Source organism: Cyclopterus lumpus, chromosome 3 (genome assembly GCF_009769545.1).
Source record: "Cyclopterus lumpus isolate fCycLum1 chromosome 3, fCycLum1.pri, whole genome shotgun sequence".
Lineage (NCBI taxonomy): Eukaryota > Metazoa > Chordata > Actinopteri > Perciformes > Cyclopteridae > Cyclopterus > Cyclopterus lumpus.
In genome coordinates this window covers 28,462,297-28,477,292 of record NC_046968.1, presented here as the reverse complement: position 1 = coordinate 28,477,292, position 14,996 = coordinate 28,462,297, and the positions used below count along the sequence as shown (strand labels likewise).

Here is a 14,996-nt window from a genome sequence, read left to right as displayed (position 1 = left end):
CATTTTGTTATTAGTGACGTTTAATTCATACAATAAATGACAGTCAGTGTTATAAAAGTTATAACAGCTGTCTATAATAATCGATAATAACTTCCATGTGACCAAAACCACTGTTATAGTGCACTGTTCCTTTAAACCAGGGGTCACTAATAGGCGGGCCGCGGTTCGATTCCGGACCCCAGACGGCTTTGTATCCCTGGACCCATAACCCATCGATAATTCATCATTATTACATTTTGACGGAGCACTTCTATTTTAACCGGCGCAGCTTTTCTAGCCTTTACGGCCGGAAACTCACAGACCAGTTATATGAGGTATAAACCACGTCACATGATGTTCTCAGCCAATCACATCTGTTTACAAACTCCAGTAGATTTACACACACGTGGAGAGAAGTTACACATACACACACACACACATACACACACACACACACACACACGCGCACACACACTTTGTTGAATTTTAATTTAATACCCGGCTTTCAACTATTGCCCAGTGCGATACTCTTGACGGCCAGCAGGGGGCGGTGCACACATACTTCTGCTACATTCAGTGCATCTGGAAAGTATTCACAGCGCTTCACTTGTTCCACATTGTGTGGTGTTACAGCCTTATTCCAAAATGGATTCAATTAAAAATGATTCCTCTAAATTCTACACCCCATAATGACAAAGTGAAAAAAGCATGTGATGAGGGCGACATCTGATTGGCTACAGGTAGGTCTGTAAATCCCAAACACACATGTGAAGCAATCCACAAACAAATGCAGTGTGATTGACAAATGAATACATACAAATCCACAAACAAATAGAAGAATCCACATAGAAATGCAGAAATGTATTTGTGGTTTTTCTTTTACATTTATATAAATCGTAATTTGTGCATTGGAAGGTATTTGTGGATCGTTCTGCGTGCATTTGTGAGTCTAATTTATTTGTAAATACTTCTGTGTGTATTTATAAATCAAACATATTTGTAAATTGTTCTGTGCGCATTTGTAAATCTTCGTGTTTGCATTTGTGAGTCTCTCTGTGTGCAATTATTGAGACCTGACCCCATTGAGTCCTGGTTCCACTGACCTGCTTCTACAACTTGGTTGGAGGCCACCATGAATACACCTTACATTCAGTTGATTGGACATGATTAGGAAGGTCTATATGAGGTCCAACCAAACCACGAAGTCCAAGGGATTGTCTGTAGACCTCCGAGACCGGATTGTACGGAGGCCCAGATCTGTAGGGTACAGAACAAGGTTCCAATGAGCACATGTGGCCTCCATCATCCGTAAATGGAAGACGTTTGGAACCACCGGGACTCTTCCTGGAGTTGACCGCCCGGCCAACCTGAGCCATCAGGGGAGAAGGGCTTTAGTCAGAGAGGGGAACCTTCCAGAAGGACCACCTTCCTGCAGGACTCCACCAAGCAGGCCTGTTTGGTAGTGGCCAGAAGAGCCACTCCTCAGTTAGAGGCACATGGCAGATGCCAAAAAGGCACCCGAAGGACTCTCAGACCACGAGAAACCATTCTCTGGTCTGATGAAACAAAGATGAATGTAGAAGAAAACCAGCTCCAGAGGGCTCTGGACCTCAGACCGGGGCGGAGATCCAAACGTCTTCCATTTACGGATGAAGGAGGCCACATGTGCTCATTGGGACCTTGTTCTGTACCCTACAGATCTGGACCCAACCTCATATAGACCTTTCTAATCATGTCCAATCAACTGAATGTAAGGTGGATTCATGGTGGCCTCCAACCAAGTTGTAGAAGCAGGTCAGTGGAACCAGGACTCACCTGAGCTCCATGTTGAGTGTCACGGCCGTGAATACTTATGGGATTTGTTTGTTTGTTTGTTTTAATAGATTTGCAATATTTTAGGGCCAAAATTGTATTCATGATTTTTTTAATAATAATAATCTAATGTATACTTTTCGGATGCCCCGTATGTAGGGATAACATGTTCTAATTAGGTATACGCAATAAGAGAAGAACTTTAATTAAACAAATGTATTGATGTCTTTCTATTTACCTTTGAAGAAGGAAATAAAAGAATCAAATGAATTTCCCAGCAGGCGTGCGTGAGGCGTACAGGAAGAGGAAGCAGATGCATTTCCTCCAGGTGGTGATTCATCAAGGTGAGGAGCACATATCTTTGGCTTTAATCTCATTGCACATGAATATGCTTTCATACTTCACACCGTGAACATTTTGCACCTGGCAACAGAGACACATTCCCACAGACTTATGTTTTAAATATGACTTGAGCCTGAAACAACAAACTGGACAGACAGCTGTCGCTGTGAGTGGTGACGAGTGCGTTGACAGGAATCACGTCTGACAGGTTGATTGACGGGTCATCCAGCAGCTCTATTAATGCACGTTTTAATGCTGCGGCCAATGTCACTCATAGATATCACTTACACTCAAGAAAATTATGTTTTTACTATTACAAGTCTTCTGGGATTATCTGGTAAATGCAAATGAGGTGTTATTCTATCAAATATGTGATAATTTGCATTAACTTCGAGAACATAAATGTTAAAATGATAATAACCTCAAGAAAATCTATGTTCTCCATGTTTTTATTAATAAATGTGGTATAAGTGAACAAACCCCTCTGTAGAAAGCTTCAGAACACATTTATGAATGAACGTGTGAAGTTTGGTGTATGTAAGAGCTTCTGAAGGGGAAGAAGACGTGTTATGGAATAAAGATATAAACTACATGTAAAACAATGTGTAAAACAATGTGTAAAACCATGTGGTAACACAATGTGTAAAACAATGTGGTAACACAATGTGGTAAAAAAATGTGTAAAACAATGTGGCAACACAATGTGTAAAACAATGTGGTAACACAATGTGTAAAACAATGTGTAAAACAATGTGGCAACACAATGTGTAAAACAATGTGGTAACACAATGTGGGAAAACAATGTGTAAAACAATGTGGCAACACAATGTGGTAAAACAATGTGGTAACACAATGTGTAAAACAATGTGGCAACACAATGTGGGAAAACAATGTGTAAAACAATGTGGCAACACAATGTGGTAAAAAAATGTGTAATTCAATGTAAAAAAAATGTGTAAAACAATGTGGCAACACAATGTGTAAAACAATGTATAAAAAATGTGTAAAACAATGTGTAAAACAATGTGGTAACACAATGTGTAAAACAATGTGTAAAACAATGTGGCAACACAATGTGGTAAAACAATGTGGTAACACAATGTGTAAAACAATGTGTAAAACAATGTGTAAAACAATGTGGTAACACAATGTGGGAAAACAATGTGTAAAACAATGTGGCAACACAATGTGTAAAACAATGTGTAAAACAATGTGTAAAACAATGTGTAAAACAATGTGGTAACACAATGTGTAAAACAATGTGGTAACACAATGTGTAAAACAATGTGTAAAACAATGTGATAACACAATGTGATAACACAATGTGTAAAACAATGTGTAAAACAATGTGGTAACACAATGTGGGAAAACAATGTGTAAAACAATGTGGCAACACAATGTGTAAAACAATGTGGCAACACAATGTGTAAAACAATGTGGCAACACAATGTGTAAAACAATGTGGTAACACAATGTGTAAAACAATGTGGCAACACAATGTGGGAAAACAATGTGTAAAACAATGTGGCAACACAATGTGTAAAACAATGTGTAAAACAATGTGTAAAACAATGTGGTAACACAATGTGTAAAACAATGTGTAAAACAATGTGATAACACAATGTGATAACACAATGTGTAAAACAATGTGTAAAACAATGTGGTAACACAATGTGGGAAAACAATGTGTAAAACAATGTGGCAACACAATGTGTAAACAATGTGGCAACACAATGTGTAAAACAATGTGGCAACACAATGTGTAAAACAATGTGGTAACACAATGTGTAAAACAATGTGGCAACACAATGTGTAAAACAATGTGGTAACACAATGTGTAAAACAATGTGGCAACACAATGTGTAAAACAATGTGGTAACACAATGTATAAAACAATGTGGCAACACAATGTCACATATTCACACACACACTCACTCACACACACACTCACACACACACTCACACACACACACTCCGGAGGAGGGTCATTGTTCTCCGTCTCACTCGTCAATCAAGCTGAAACCTGCTGATCCAGAATCAGCTTCTGTTCGGAGGTGAGAGAATCAAGCGCTTCTTCAGCTTCAGGTCAGACTGGTGGAAGCAGATCGGTCTCGTTTTCATCGTTTTCATCTTCGTAAACCAAGTAATATTACTGTAATATTATAAGTCCATTATTCCCTGTTTTTTCCATATTTAATGACTTAAGAAACTTATATCTCTAAACAAAAGATCCGAAGTGGTGCTTTGGAGTGAATCTTTGTTCCGCAGATCTAGAATCAGTTATTTGACCCACAGAATGTTCCCGGCTGCGGTCGTGACGGACGCATCGACTCCTTTAAATAAACATGGAGGACGAGACGTGTTCCTCTCTTTTGATTTGACACATGGAGTCACGTGACGTCTGGCCAGAGCGCCCAGCGGCACGCGGGCGGCCATCAAACCCCGTGTCACTGTGCGGGACTTGAACCCCCGACCCTCTGCTTCCCGACAGACGGACGATAACTGAGCGACTTCTGTAACACGCCCGGGAGGTTACGAGGAGGCTGATTATGAAATGATTACTTCTAGAACAATACTGGACTATTTTTCACACATTTAAAAAAAATGTAAATTCTTCAACGACTTCCTGCTACGGACGCTTTTTAGGAGGCCAATCGACAAATCATCGATAATATATTCATTCTTTCTTTTTCTAGTGTTAGACAGAGAGAACTTTTGATCACCACAATATTGGTACCGTTAATTTCTCAGTGTGGTTTATTATTTATTTTATTAATGAATAATCATTTAGGTTTTAAATTATAAATACATATATTCTCTTATATTCCAGAAACTATCTAACAACGTGAACGCGACATCTATCCGCTGTCTGTTTTTCTCATTTTCTCTCTTCCAAAATAAATAAACGGGATATTTCCGTCTTCAGGAAACCATGGAAACACACGACGTTCACCCAGCAGACCGCCGTTCGTGTCCCGCGACTTTCTATGTCCATTGTGACCTCAGCTTTAAAGTTAAACGATGAATTTATCTCTCTATTTTTTTATAATTAATATTTGTATATATATATCGCGTCTGTGTACAATGTTAACATGTTTAAAAAGAATAACAAATACAAAAACGGTGATATTTAAGGTATCCTGTGGTTTTCAGACATTAATTTGTTTTCTGTTTTTCTTTAATTATTTGTCGCCCGTTTAAATATCAGACGTGAATCCATAATTGTAGAGGACGATCAGGCGCCCGAATGCCGCGCATACCGATCACTCAAACCACGACATGCCGAGAACAAACCAAGAGAACAGTTTTGTTCTCTTGGTTTGTTCTCTTTGTTCTCACGGATCTTAAAAGGTTCCTTCTGGCCTCCAAATCTTCCGGAACTTGTCGGTTTCTAAGAAACACTCGCGAAGGAATTGGAGTTCTCAAGGCGACCGAACCGGAACGAGCCGGTTTCCAAGCAAACGTTTGTTTCCTGGTGAACGCTCCAAGGTTATTGTTGACTTTGAACTCCTCGTGCTTCTGCCCTTTAATGGTTGTATAGAGTTATTATTATCATTATTAACTTTCACTGATGATGAAGATGACAAGTAGGCACCATAAAGCATCAAAGTATTATTTAACGTACATCTTATATTTGCACAAACTGTTGTAAAATAAAAGGAAAAGAAAAACAGTTGTCATTGTTTATTTTTAATTGTTCTATATTTCTTATGTATGTCTTTGTGATGCACAACACCTGAAAATCAATAAATGTTTATTTTATTTCATGGCCATTTAAAGTGTAACTTCACCCACCGGGTCTGAGCCTACTGGTCTGGGTCTGAGCCTACTGGTCTGGGTCTGAGCCTACTGGTCTGGGTCTGAGCCTACTAGTCTGGGTCTGAGCCAACTGGTCTGGGTCTGAGCCTACTGGTCTGGGTCTGAGCCTACTGGTCTGGGTCTGAGCCTACTGGTCTGGGTCTGTGCCTACTAGTCCGGGTCTGAGCCAACTGGTCCGGGTCTGAGCCAACTGGTCTGGGTCTGAGCCAACTGGTCCGGGTCTGAGCCAACTGGTCTGGGTCTGAGCCTACTGGTCCGGGTCTGATTGGAGGGCGTTAACTTGTCTTTCATTTCACGACGAAGGCTTTTTCGGTGCCATTATCAACCGTGAAACGTCGATACCAGAAACGTCCACATTGCCCGAAGCTTCACGGTAGAAACTCGTCAGTTTCAGTGTCCTCATTCGTCTTTGAAGGAAACGACAACGAGTTTCCAGCTTGAACCTTTCTTTGTAAACAATAAACCTGCAAAGCCACCTGTCCACGCCTCACCTGGTCACATGGAATCTCTCGTCTCACTTGGCGAGTCTTGACTGATGGAAGCTGTCCAGCTCCCGCGTGATGTTGAATTCCACATGGGAGTATAGAGTAGAATACAGTAGAATACAATATAATACAGTAGAATACAGTAGAATACAATATAATACAATATAATACAGTAGAATACAATATAATACAATATAATACAGTAGAATACAATATAATACAGTAGAATACAATATAATACAGTAGAATACAGTAAAATACAATATAATACAATACAATACAGTAGAATACAGTAGAATACAGTAGAATACAATATTATATTATACAGTAGAATACAATACAGTAGACTACAATAGAATACAGTAGTATACAATATAATACAATATAATACAGTAGAATACAGTAAAATACAATATAATACAATACAATACAGTAGAATACAGTAGAATACAGTAGAATACAATATTATATTATACAGTAGAATACAATACAGTAGACTACAATAGAATACAGTAGTATACAATATAATACAATATAATACAGTAGAATACAGTATAATGCATCAGTAATACAACAATATAAATGTAATTTAAAAACGGCCTCAGGGGTAATTAAAGTGCATCATTATTGTCTTGAACACTTTCTGTTCCTTTGTCATGTCTTATTCTTCTGTGACTGACAGCTGAGCAGGTGACAGGTGGAACACGCCCAGCGCGACGGCCTATAAAGAGTCAGCGGCCGAACACCTGCAGCATCGAGCATCAGCTCCAGGGCCAACAGGTACTGGTCTCCTTGCTCCCTTGCTCCCTTGCTCCTCTAACCTCCTCTCACTCTGCACTTCACCTTTAACCACCAAACCCGTCTCTGGCTTTCAGACTTTGAAGTTTTGCTCCAGAAGACCGTCGCCATGACTCCAGCCTTCCTCGTCCTCTTCTTCCTCCTGGCCATTCCTGCGGTGAGTGAAAAAATGAAATGAAATATTGTTATTTAACTAAAGGAAAAAAGCAACTTTTTCATGGTTGATTCATTTTTTAAAATTGTTTTAAGATAATTCATTTTGGGGGGAGAGAGGGGTGAATTTATTATTTCATGAAAGCTTTAACCTTTTAAACACCGACCATGTGGGCTTTTCAGATGTAACACATATAACAAATATAATAATATGTACATATTATTATATTTGTTAGAGTAAATAAAGATGAAAGACAGCAAAAGTTGAATTCCTAGGTTCGCCTAGAAAAAAAAGCACTTTCAGGATGATTATCTCTTGGAAGGATGGACAGAAACAGAAAAGCACATCAGAGGTCATGAAACAACATGTGACCAGTCTCTCTGTAAAGTTTGACTTTGAACAAGTAAAGCAGAACAAAGTTAGAGAGGTTTGAGTACAGATACATTAGGTGAAATGGACATTTGGGCAATTTGAATTTTCTCATGTACCAAAACATATATTTCACGTATATTATTTAAAAATGTGTTCTTTGGCTCATATCTCAGAGATGCTTTGGTGCAGAAGGATTTAGAAAAGATATTTAGAATCTGTGTTAAATTGTCTTGCTTTAAGGGGTCTTTCTATCAGTCTTTTTCTGATAGGATTGTTATCCTTTAATTTATGTTTTTAATAGTCTGGTTTTTAAAATGTGCACTGCTTTGTGTTTCAGAGAGCAGCTGATGAAGGCACTCTAACTGATGACCCTCTGGCAGGTGAGTTGAATAATAGAAAATATCCCCAAAATATTGACGTCCTGTATTTCATTCACAAACTAAACCGCTGCTTTCTGGTCTCGTCTGGTTTTTTCTCCGCTTGCTTTCAGGAGAGTTGGACGTCCCTGAATCCATCGCGAGAGCCAACGAAGGAATCAGTGAGACAGACGTTATTAAATAATCCAATGTGTTATTATGATAGTCAATCAATCGCCATCGATCAACGATTAGTCCATAAACATTCAGCTCGTTCAGTGTGAGGATTCGCTGTCTTCTCTTCCTCATTCAGACGTGTTGTGAAACATATTTGTCTTTTTTAGTGTTAATAGGACAATATGTTTTGTAACTTGTAAAAAGTCTGTTTTATTTGATTAAATATTTAGTAGAATGAAAGAACCAACAACATAATATAATAATAATGTAATAAAAAAAAATATATATATATAATTATTATTATAATAATATAATAAAATAATTATCCTTATATAATAATTATGATATAATAATAATAATATAATTATATAGTTATAATTATATAACGATAGTAATAATAATAATAATAATAATAACAATATAATAATAATAATAATTTAATAATAGTAACATAATCATAATAATATAATAATATAATTATAATAATATAAATAATATAATTATAATAATATAATAATTATAATAATTATATAATTATTATAATTATAATAACAATATAATAATTATGTAATAATAATAATATAATAATAATAATAATGTTACTTGCATTCTTATCACACATCTATTGAACATAAAACATGAATCCCTGCTTCATATATTCATACACGTTGTTCTGCAGCAACGCACCTCGAGGACGGCGACATTAAACCGAACATGCAGAGGAACGCTGATCCCTGCGTGAGAAGGGGCTGCAAGTGGCCCAAATATGGAAGATACGTCTACGTGCCCGTCTCCATCTCCTCCGCCTACAGTGAGTGGCAGCAACGTAACCTTTGACCCCTTAAAACATAAAGCGCTGCAATGCTTGAAGGGAGCGCCTCTCTTTGTCTCTGCAGCCAGAACAGAGCGCAACGTCATCATCAGAGGCCTGCTGACCTTCCACGCCTCCACCTGCATCCGCTTCGTCTGGAGGAGGACGCACAGACAGTTCATCCACTTCTACTCTGGAAGCGGGTAGGAACACACACACACACACACACACACACAGCTACGTCTAACATGAAAAGGTGATTTTTAATGTGTGTGTGTGTGTGTGTGTGACAGGTGTTGGTCCAGCATGGGCCGTCAGAGCAGAGGGCAGGCGGTGTCCCTGAGGAAGAACGGTTGTGTGTCCACTGGCACGGTGCAGCACGAGGTTCTCCACGCGTTGGGCTTCAACCACGAGCAGGTCCGCTCCGACAGGGACAACTACGTCTCCATCCTCTTCCAGAACATCAGGCGAGGTGAGCTCACCCCACGGGAACCTTCTCCTCTCGATTGCATCCTCGGTCAAACGATGTCCGGCCTCGGTTACACTCGTGTGTGCTCTGCTCTCTCCTGCTGCAGGAAGGGAAAGACAATTCCAGAAGAAGGCGACTAACAACCTGGGAACTCCGTACGACTTTAACTCGGTCATGCACTACGGAAAGTGAGTCTTCAGTTATGAGTTATCATATTATAGGAAGCTCTCAGGTCTTCCACCAAAGTTAAATTAGCACATTAATGCTACATGTACAAGTCCTACATTCAGACAACATTACATTATGTTGTATCATTTATTATAACGTATAATGTGTTCATGTTCAGCTGATAGAAGTGTTTATTACAACATATAGTCTGCTACACAGTATATACATACACATATATTTATATACATACATATTCGTATATATACACAAATATATAAACACACATATATATATATATATATATATATGTAAAATAAATATATACAAACACACATATATTATATATATATATATATATATATATATATATATATATATATACACACACACACACACACACACACATACACCATGAGTTGCCCAAAAGAGGTACATGGGTACATGTGACAAAGCCAACTGTACAACTTGAGCCTGATTGTGCAACTCTTCACGCCCACTCTGTGGCGCTCGCGTGCCCTTCTTCAGTTTCGCCTTCTCCAAAAACCGGAGGCCGACCATCATCTCCAAGGCAAACCCCAACCTCAGGATTGGAGGCGCCAAATATATGAGCCAAAACGACGTCTCCCGCGTCAACAGGCTTTACCAATGCCGTGAGTAGAAGACGAAGCCTGAACGCATCGTGCTCAGTAGTGTTGACATGTTATACGTCAGGTACCAACCAGAGGCCTGTCGCTTGGTTTTTCCTCAAACAGGAGTTTAAAGATGGCGGGAGCGAGTCGGCCTCCAGATACTTCGACCCTCAGGCGGTCACGATTAGGACCCAAGGCAGGATGTAATATACTGCAAGAATAAAGAATAAAGAATCAAGCACACAAATGAGTCGTTTGTTTTCACTTCCTGTCTCAAAGTCAATGTGCTCTTTAAGTGGGTTATCTAGAGGCTAACATGAAGTCATGTGACCGTGATGGAGTTCCTCTATAGACTAACATGAAGTCATGTGACCGTGGTGGAGTTCCTCTATAGACATGAAGTCATGTGACCGTGATGGAGTTCCTCTATAGACTAACATGAAGTCATGTGACCGTGGTGGAGTTCCTCTATAGACATGAAGTCATGTGACCGTGATGGAGTTCCTCTATAGACTAACATGAAGTCATGTGACCGTGATGGAGTTCCTCTATAGACATGAAGTCATGTGACCGTGATGGAGTTCCTCTATAGACTAACATGAAGTCATGTGACCGTGGTGGAGTTCCTCTATAGACATGAAGTCATGTGACCGTGGTGGAGTTCCTCTATAGACATGAAGTCATGTGACCGTGATGGAGTTCCTCTATAGACATGAAGTCATGTGACCGTGATGGAGTTCCTCTATAGACTAACATGAAGTCATGTGACCGTGATGGAGTTCCTCTATAGACTAACATGAAGTCATGTGACCGTGGTGGAGTTCCTCTATAGACATGAAGTCATGTGACCGTGATGAAGTTCCTCTATAGACATGAAGTCATGTGACCGTGGTGGAGTTCCTCTATAGACATGAAGTCATGTGACCGTGATGGAGTTCCTCTATAGACATGAAGTCATGTGACCGTGATGGAGTTCCTCTATAGACATGAAGTCATGTGACCGTGATGGAGTTCCTCTATAGACTAACATGAAGTCATGTGACCGTGGTGGAGTTCCTCTATAGACATGAAGTCATGTGACCGTGATGGAGTTCCTCTATAGACTAACATGAAGTCATGTGACCGTGGTGGAGTTCCTCTATAGACATGAAGTCATGTGACCGTGGTCACACACACACACACACACACACACCACTCAGACACTGTAGGGATTGCTGGTGTTTGTCTGCACATATTAGTTCCCATATGCATGCGTGTGTGTGTGTGTGTGTGTGTGTGTGTGTGTGTGTGTGTGTGTGTGTGTCCTCTTAAGCAACAATAATAACTTAGTGGAAAAAAAACAGCACGTTATTCATAATAATAATAATACACATTATTTGTCATATGCATCAGTTGAGAGTGTTCTTGATCTAGCAGGAAGCTGTAATGTAATAACTATGTACTCAGAGGAGAGTGGAGTGGTGGTGCTGAGGTTTTCTTTTCTTTCTGGTTCTGCCTCTCTTCGTATTCGTGGTACAGAACCAGGTCTCACGAAAACCTCTTGTCTCTCCATCCCCCGTCGGCCTCCATCAATCTGCTCCCTCCATCACGTTCATGTATCTTTTCTGGTCCCTCGTGAGGCCGATCCCATTCACACCCCGGAGGAGAGAAACACCTCTCAGATGTGTGCGTGAGGGTGTGAGATGGAGAAAGTGGGACAGCGAGATGTCGGTGAAGCACAACGGGCCGCAAAAGGCCCATGTTAGGTTTGATGGAGCTTGAGGGAGACACAAAGAAAAGAGCACGACGTAGAAGAAGTGGACGTAGAAGAAGTGGACGTAGAAGAAGTGGACGTAGAAGAAGTGGACGTAGAAGACGTGGAAGTGAACGTAGAAGAAGTGGACGTAGAAGACGTGGAAGTGAACGTAGAAGAAGTGGACGTAGAAGAAGTGGACGTAGACGTAGAAGAAGTGGACGTAGAAGAAGTGGACATAGACGTAGAAGAAGTGGACGTAGAAGAAGTGGACGTAGAAAAAGTGGACGTAGAAGAAGTGGACGTAGAAGAAGTGGACGTAGAAGAAGTGGACGTAGAAGAAGTGGACGTAGAAGAAGTGGACGTAGACGTAGAAGAAGTAGACGTAGAAGAAGTGGACGTAGACGTAGAAGAAGTGCATCTGAGCTGTGTGTCCACTGACTTCTGGGACTTCCTGTATCTTGCTGAGTATATTCTTTAAAGAGGTTTCTCTGCTTTATTACTACTGTATCTGCTGTATTTAGTTATACTAGAATGCTAGTCTGTACTGTCTTTGTAATTTGAACACTTTGAGCTGCGATTTGTTGCTTTTTTACACAAGTGTCTGAAAAGTCAACCAAACCAGCTAGGATTTCAGTATTTGCTCTGTAATCCAAATCTACTAGTGACTAAACTTTATTCTACTTTTTACCTTGAGGTAAACTGATCTTTGTCCTTAATCAGTTTGGCAAGAATCTCACATTCTAGCAAACTGAGACTTCACTGTTAGCAAGGATCACCTGCTTACCAGTATCGATCACTGAGTGGGCAATTCCTTCAACGACCTGTGGGTCGACACAGCTGTAACCAATTACCGCCAACTCGGGTGTATAACCAGGTTGGGGCTTGTAGCGTCAGCTGAAGCGTCAAGGAAGACTCCTCGTATGAAGACTCGGAGGATAAAGACCTAGGAGTCTTTCGTTGGAGTCAAGACTCGGAGGATAAAGACCTAGGAGTCTTTCGTTGGAGTCAAGACTCGGAGGATAAAGACCTAGGAGTCTTTCGTTGGAGTCTTCGGTGGTGGCTGAGTATAAACATTTCCCTGTGATAATGTGTTTTCTCCTCATACCTGTGTGCACATCTGCTCGTAGATACTATAGACCGCGGACTCGGTCACACATGCACCAAAATCCTTCCTCTCTTATTTATCCCACCCGTTCTACACAGACCCAGCGCCTCGTCACTGGGGGCCTCTGGAAGTGCCAGTCAGCTAACCGCAAGACGGACTTCATCTCTGGTTTCGCTATCAAGCAATCGCTGGACTTCCTTGCTCTCATTGAGACCTGGATTACACCAGACAACACATCAACCCCTGCTGCTCTCTCCTCGGCCTTCTCCTTCAGCCACACACCCAGACCCTCTGGTCTGGGTGGTGGTTCAGGTCTACTCATCTCACCCAAATGGAGTTTTGCTCTCTACCCGCTTCCATTTACCCCACTGTCTTTTGAGTTTCATGCAGTGACGGTTACTCATCCGGTTCATCTAACCATTGTCGTTCTCTACCGTCCTCCTGGTTCCTTTGGAGACTTCTTGGAAGAACTAGACGTCCTCCTTTCAAACTTCCCAGAAAATGGACCCCCGCTCATCCTTCTGGGTGACTTTAACATCCAGACTGAGAAATCATGTGACCTGCTACTCTTACTGTCTTCCTTTGCTCTCTCGCTCAGTCCTTCCCCTCCTACTCACAAAGCTGGCAACCACCTTGACTATATTTTCACCAGAAACTGCTCTACAGCAAACCTCACTGTAACTCCACTTCATTTTTCTGACCATTTCTTCATCTCTTACTCTCTCCCACTCTTTGGAACTGACAACCCTCCCACAACGGACTCTGCACCTGTCCGTCGCAACATCCGTACCCTCTCACCCTCTCACCCTTTCACCCTTTCACCCTTTCACCCTCCTCTCTGGCCTCCTCTGTTCTGTCAGCCCTCCCCTCAACCGATTCCTTCTCACTCATGCAGCCTAACTTCGCCACTGACACTCTTCTCTCTACGCTGTCGTCCTCTCTTGATTCTCTCTGTCCTCTTACGACTCGAAAGGTCCGCAAGTCCTCTCCGGCTCCGTGGCGGTCCGAACCGGTGCGCGCCGAGAGAGCCACAATGCGAGCAGCGGAAAGGAAATGGCGTAAATCCAAACACGCCAGTGACCTGCTTGCCTATCAATTTCTTCTCTCCTCCTTCTCTGCGTCCATCACTGCAGCCAAAAGTTTGTTCTATCAATCCAGAATCGAATCCTCTTCATCTAACCCTAAAAAGCTCTTCTCAATTTTTTCCAACCTCCTTGACCCCCCTGTTCCCCTCCCTCCACCCTTCTACCAAGCCACTTTGTTGACTACTTTACAAAAAAGATAGACGACATACGCTCTTCATTTACTAATCCATCTTCCTCAACTACACCTCCAGTAACTTCACCTTCTTCCCCCTTGTTTTCCTCTTTTATCCCCCTGTCTCCCAATCAAGTTCTTACCTTAGTAACCTCTGCCCGCCCAACCACCTGCCCCCTTGACCCCATCCCGTCTCACATTCTCCAGTCCATTGCTCCTGACCTTCTTTCCTTTCTCACCCATCTCATTAACACCTCCCTCTCAACCGGCTGTTTCCCTAACTCTCTGAAGGAGGCAAGAGTCAACCCTCTCCTGAAGAAACCCACTCTCGACCCATCTGAAGTCAACAACTACAGACCTGTCTCTCTCCTTCCCTTCCTCTCCTAAACTCTAGAGCGAGCTATCTTTAACCAAGTCTCCTCCTTTCTTCACAGTAACAACCTTCTAGACCCCCACCAGTCTGGATTCAAGACAGGCCACTCAACAGAGACTGCCCTATTAACTTCAACGACTCAGTGCTGGTTCCGA

The 14,996-nt window shown here is 41.3% G+C and overlaps 1 protein-coding gene across 1 annotated transcript; it reads left to right on the top strand.

The window, feature by feature from the left end:
* The first annotated feature begins 7,126 nt into the window (after window positions 1–7,126).
* LOC117728856 (high choriolytic enzyme 2-like) lies at window positions 7,127–10,586 on the top strand. The gene is made up of 10 exons (XM_034529783.1): window positions 7,127–7,217; window positions 7,313–7,392; window positions 8,099–8,141; window positions 8,252–8,299; window positions 8,974–9,105; window positions 9,191–9,308; window positions 9,399–9,577; window positions 9,681–9,762; window positions 10,268–10,392; window positions 10,495–10,586. Exons 2-10 carry the CDS (start codon window positions 7,345–7,347, stop codon window positions 10,500–10,502), a joined length of 783 nt encoding a protein of 260 aa, XP_034385674.1. The 5' UTR covers window positions 7,127–7,217; window positions 7,313–7,344; the 3' UTR covers window positions 10,503–10,586.
* Window positions 10,587–14,996: the final 4,410 nt, after the last annotated feature.

Excerpts from the sequence above, each read along its gene's own strand:
- LOC117728856 (XM_034529783.1), top strand. The coding sequence starts at position 7,345 with ATGACTCCAGCCTTCCTCGTCCTCTTCTTCCTCCTGGCCATTCCTGCG. Across the intron at positions 9,106-9,190 it reads CTCCATCTCCTCCGCCTACA|CCAGAACAGAGCGCAACGTC; the intron begins GTGAGTGGCAGC and ends TTGTCTCTGCAG. Across the intron at positions 9,578-9,680 it reads CTTCCAGAACATCAGGCGAG|GAAGGGAAAGACAATTCCAG; the intron begins GTGAGCTCACCC and ends CTCCTGCTGCAG.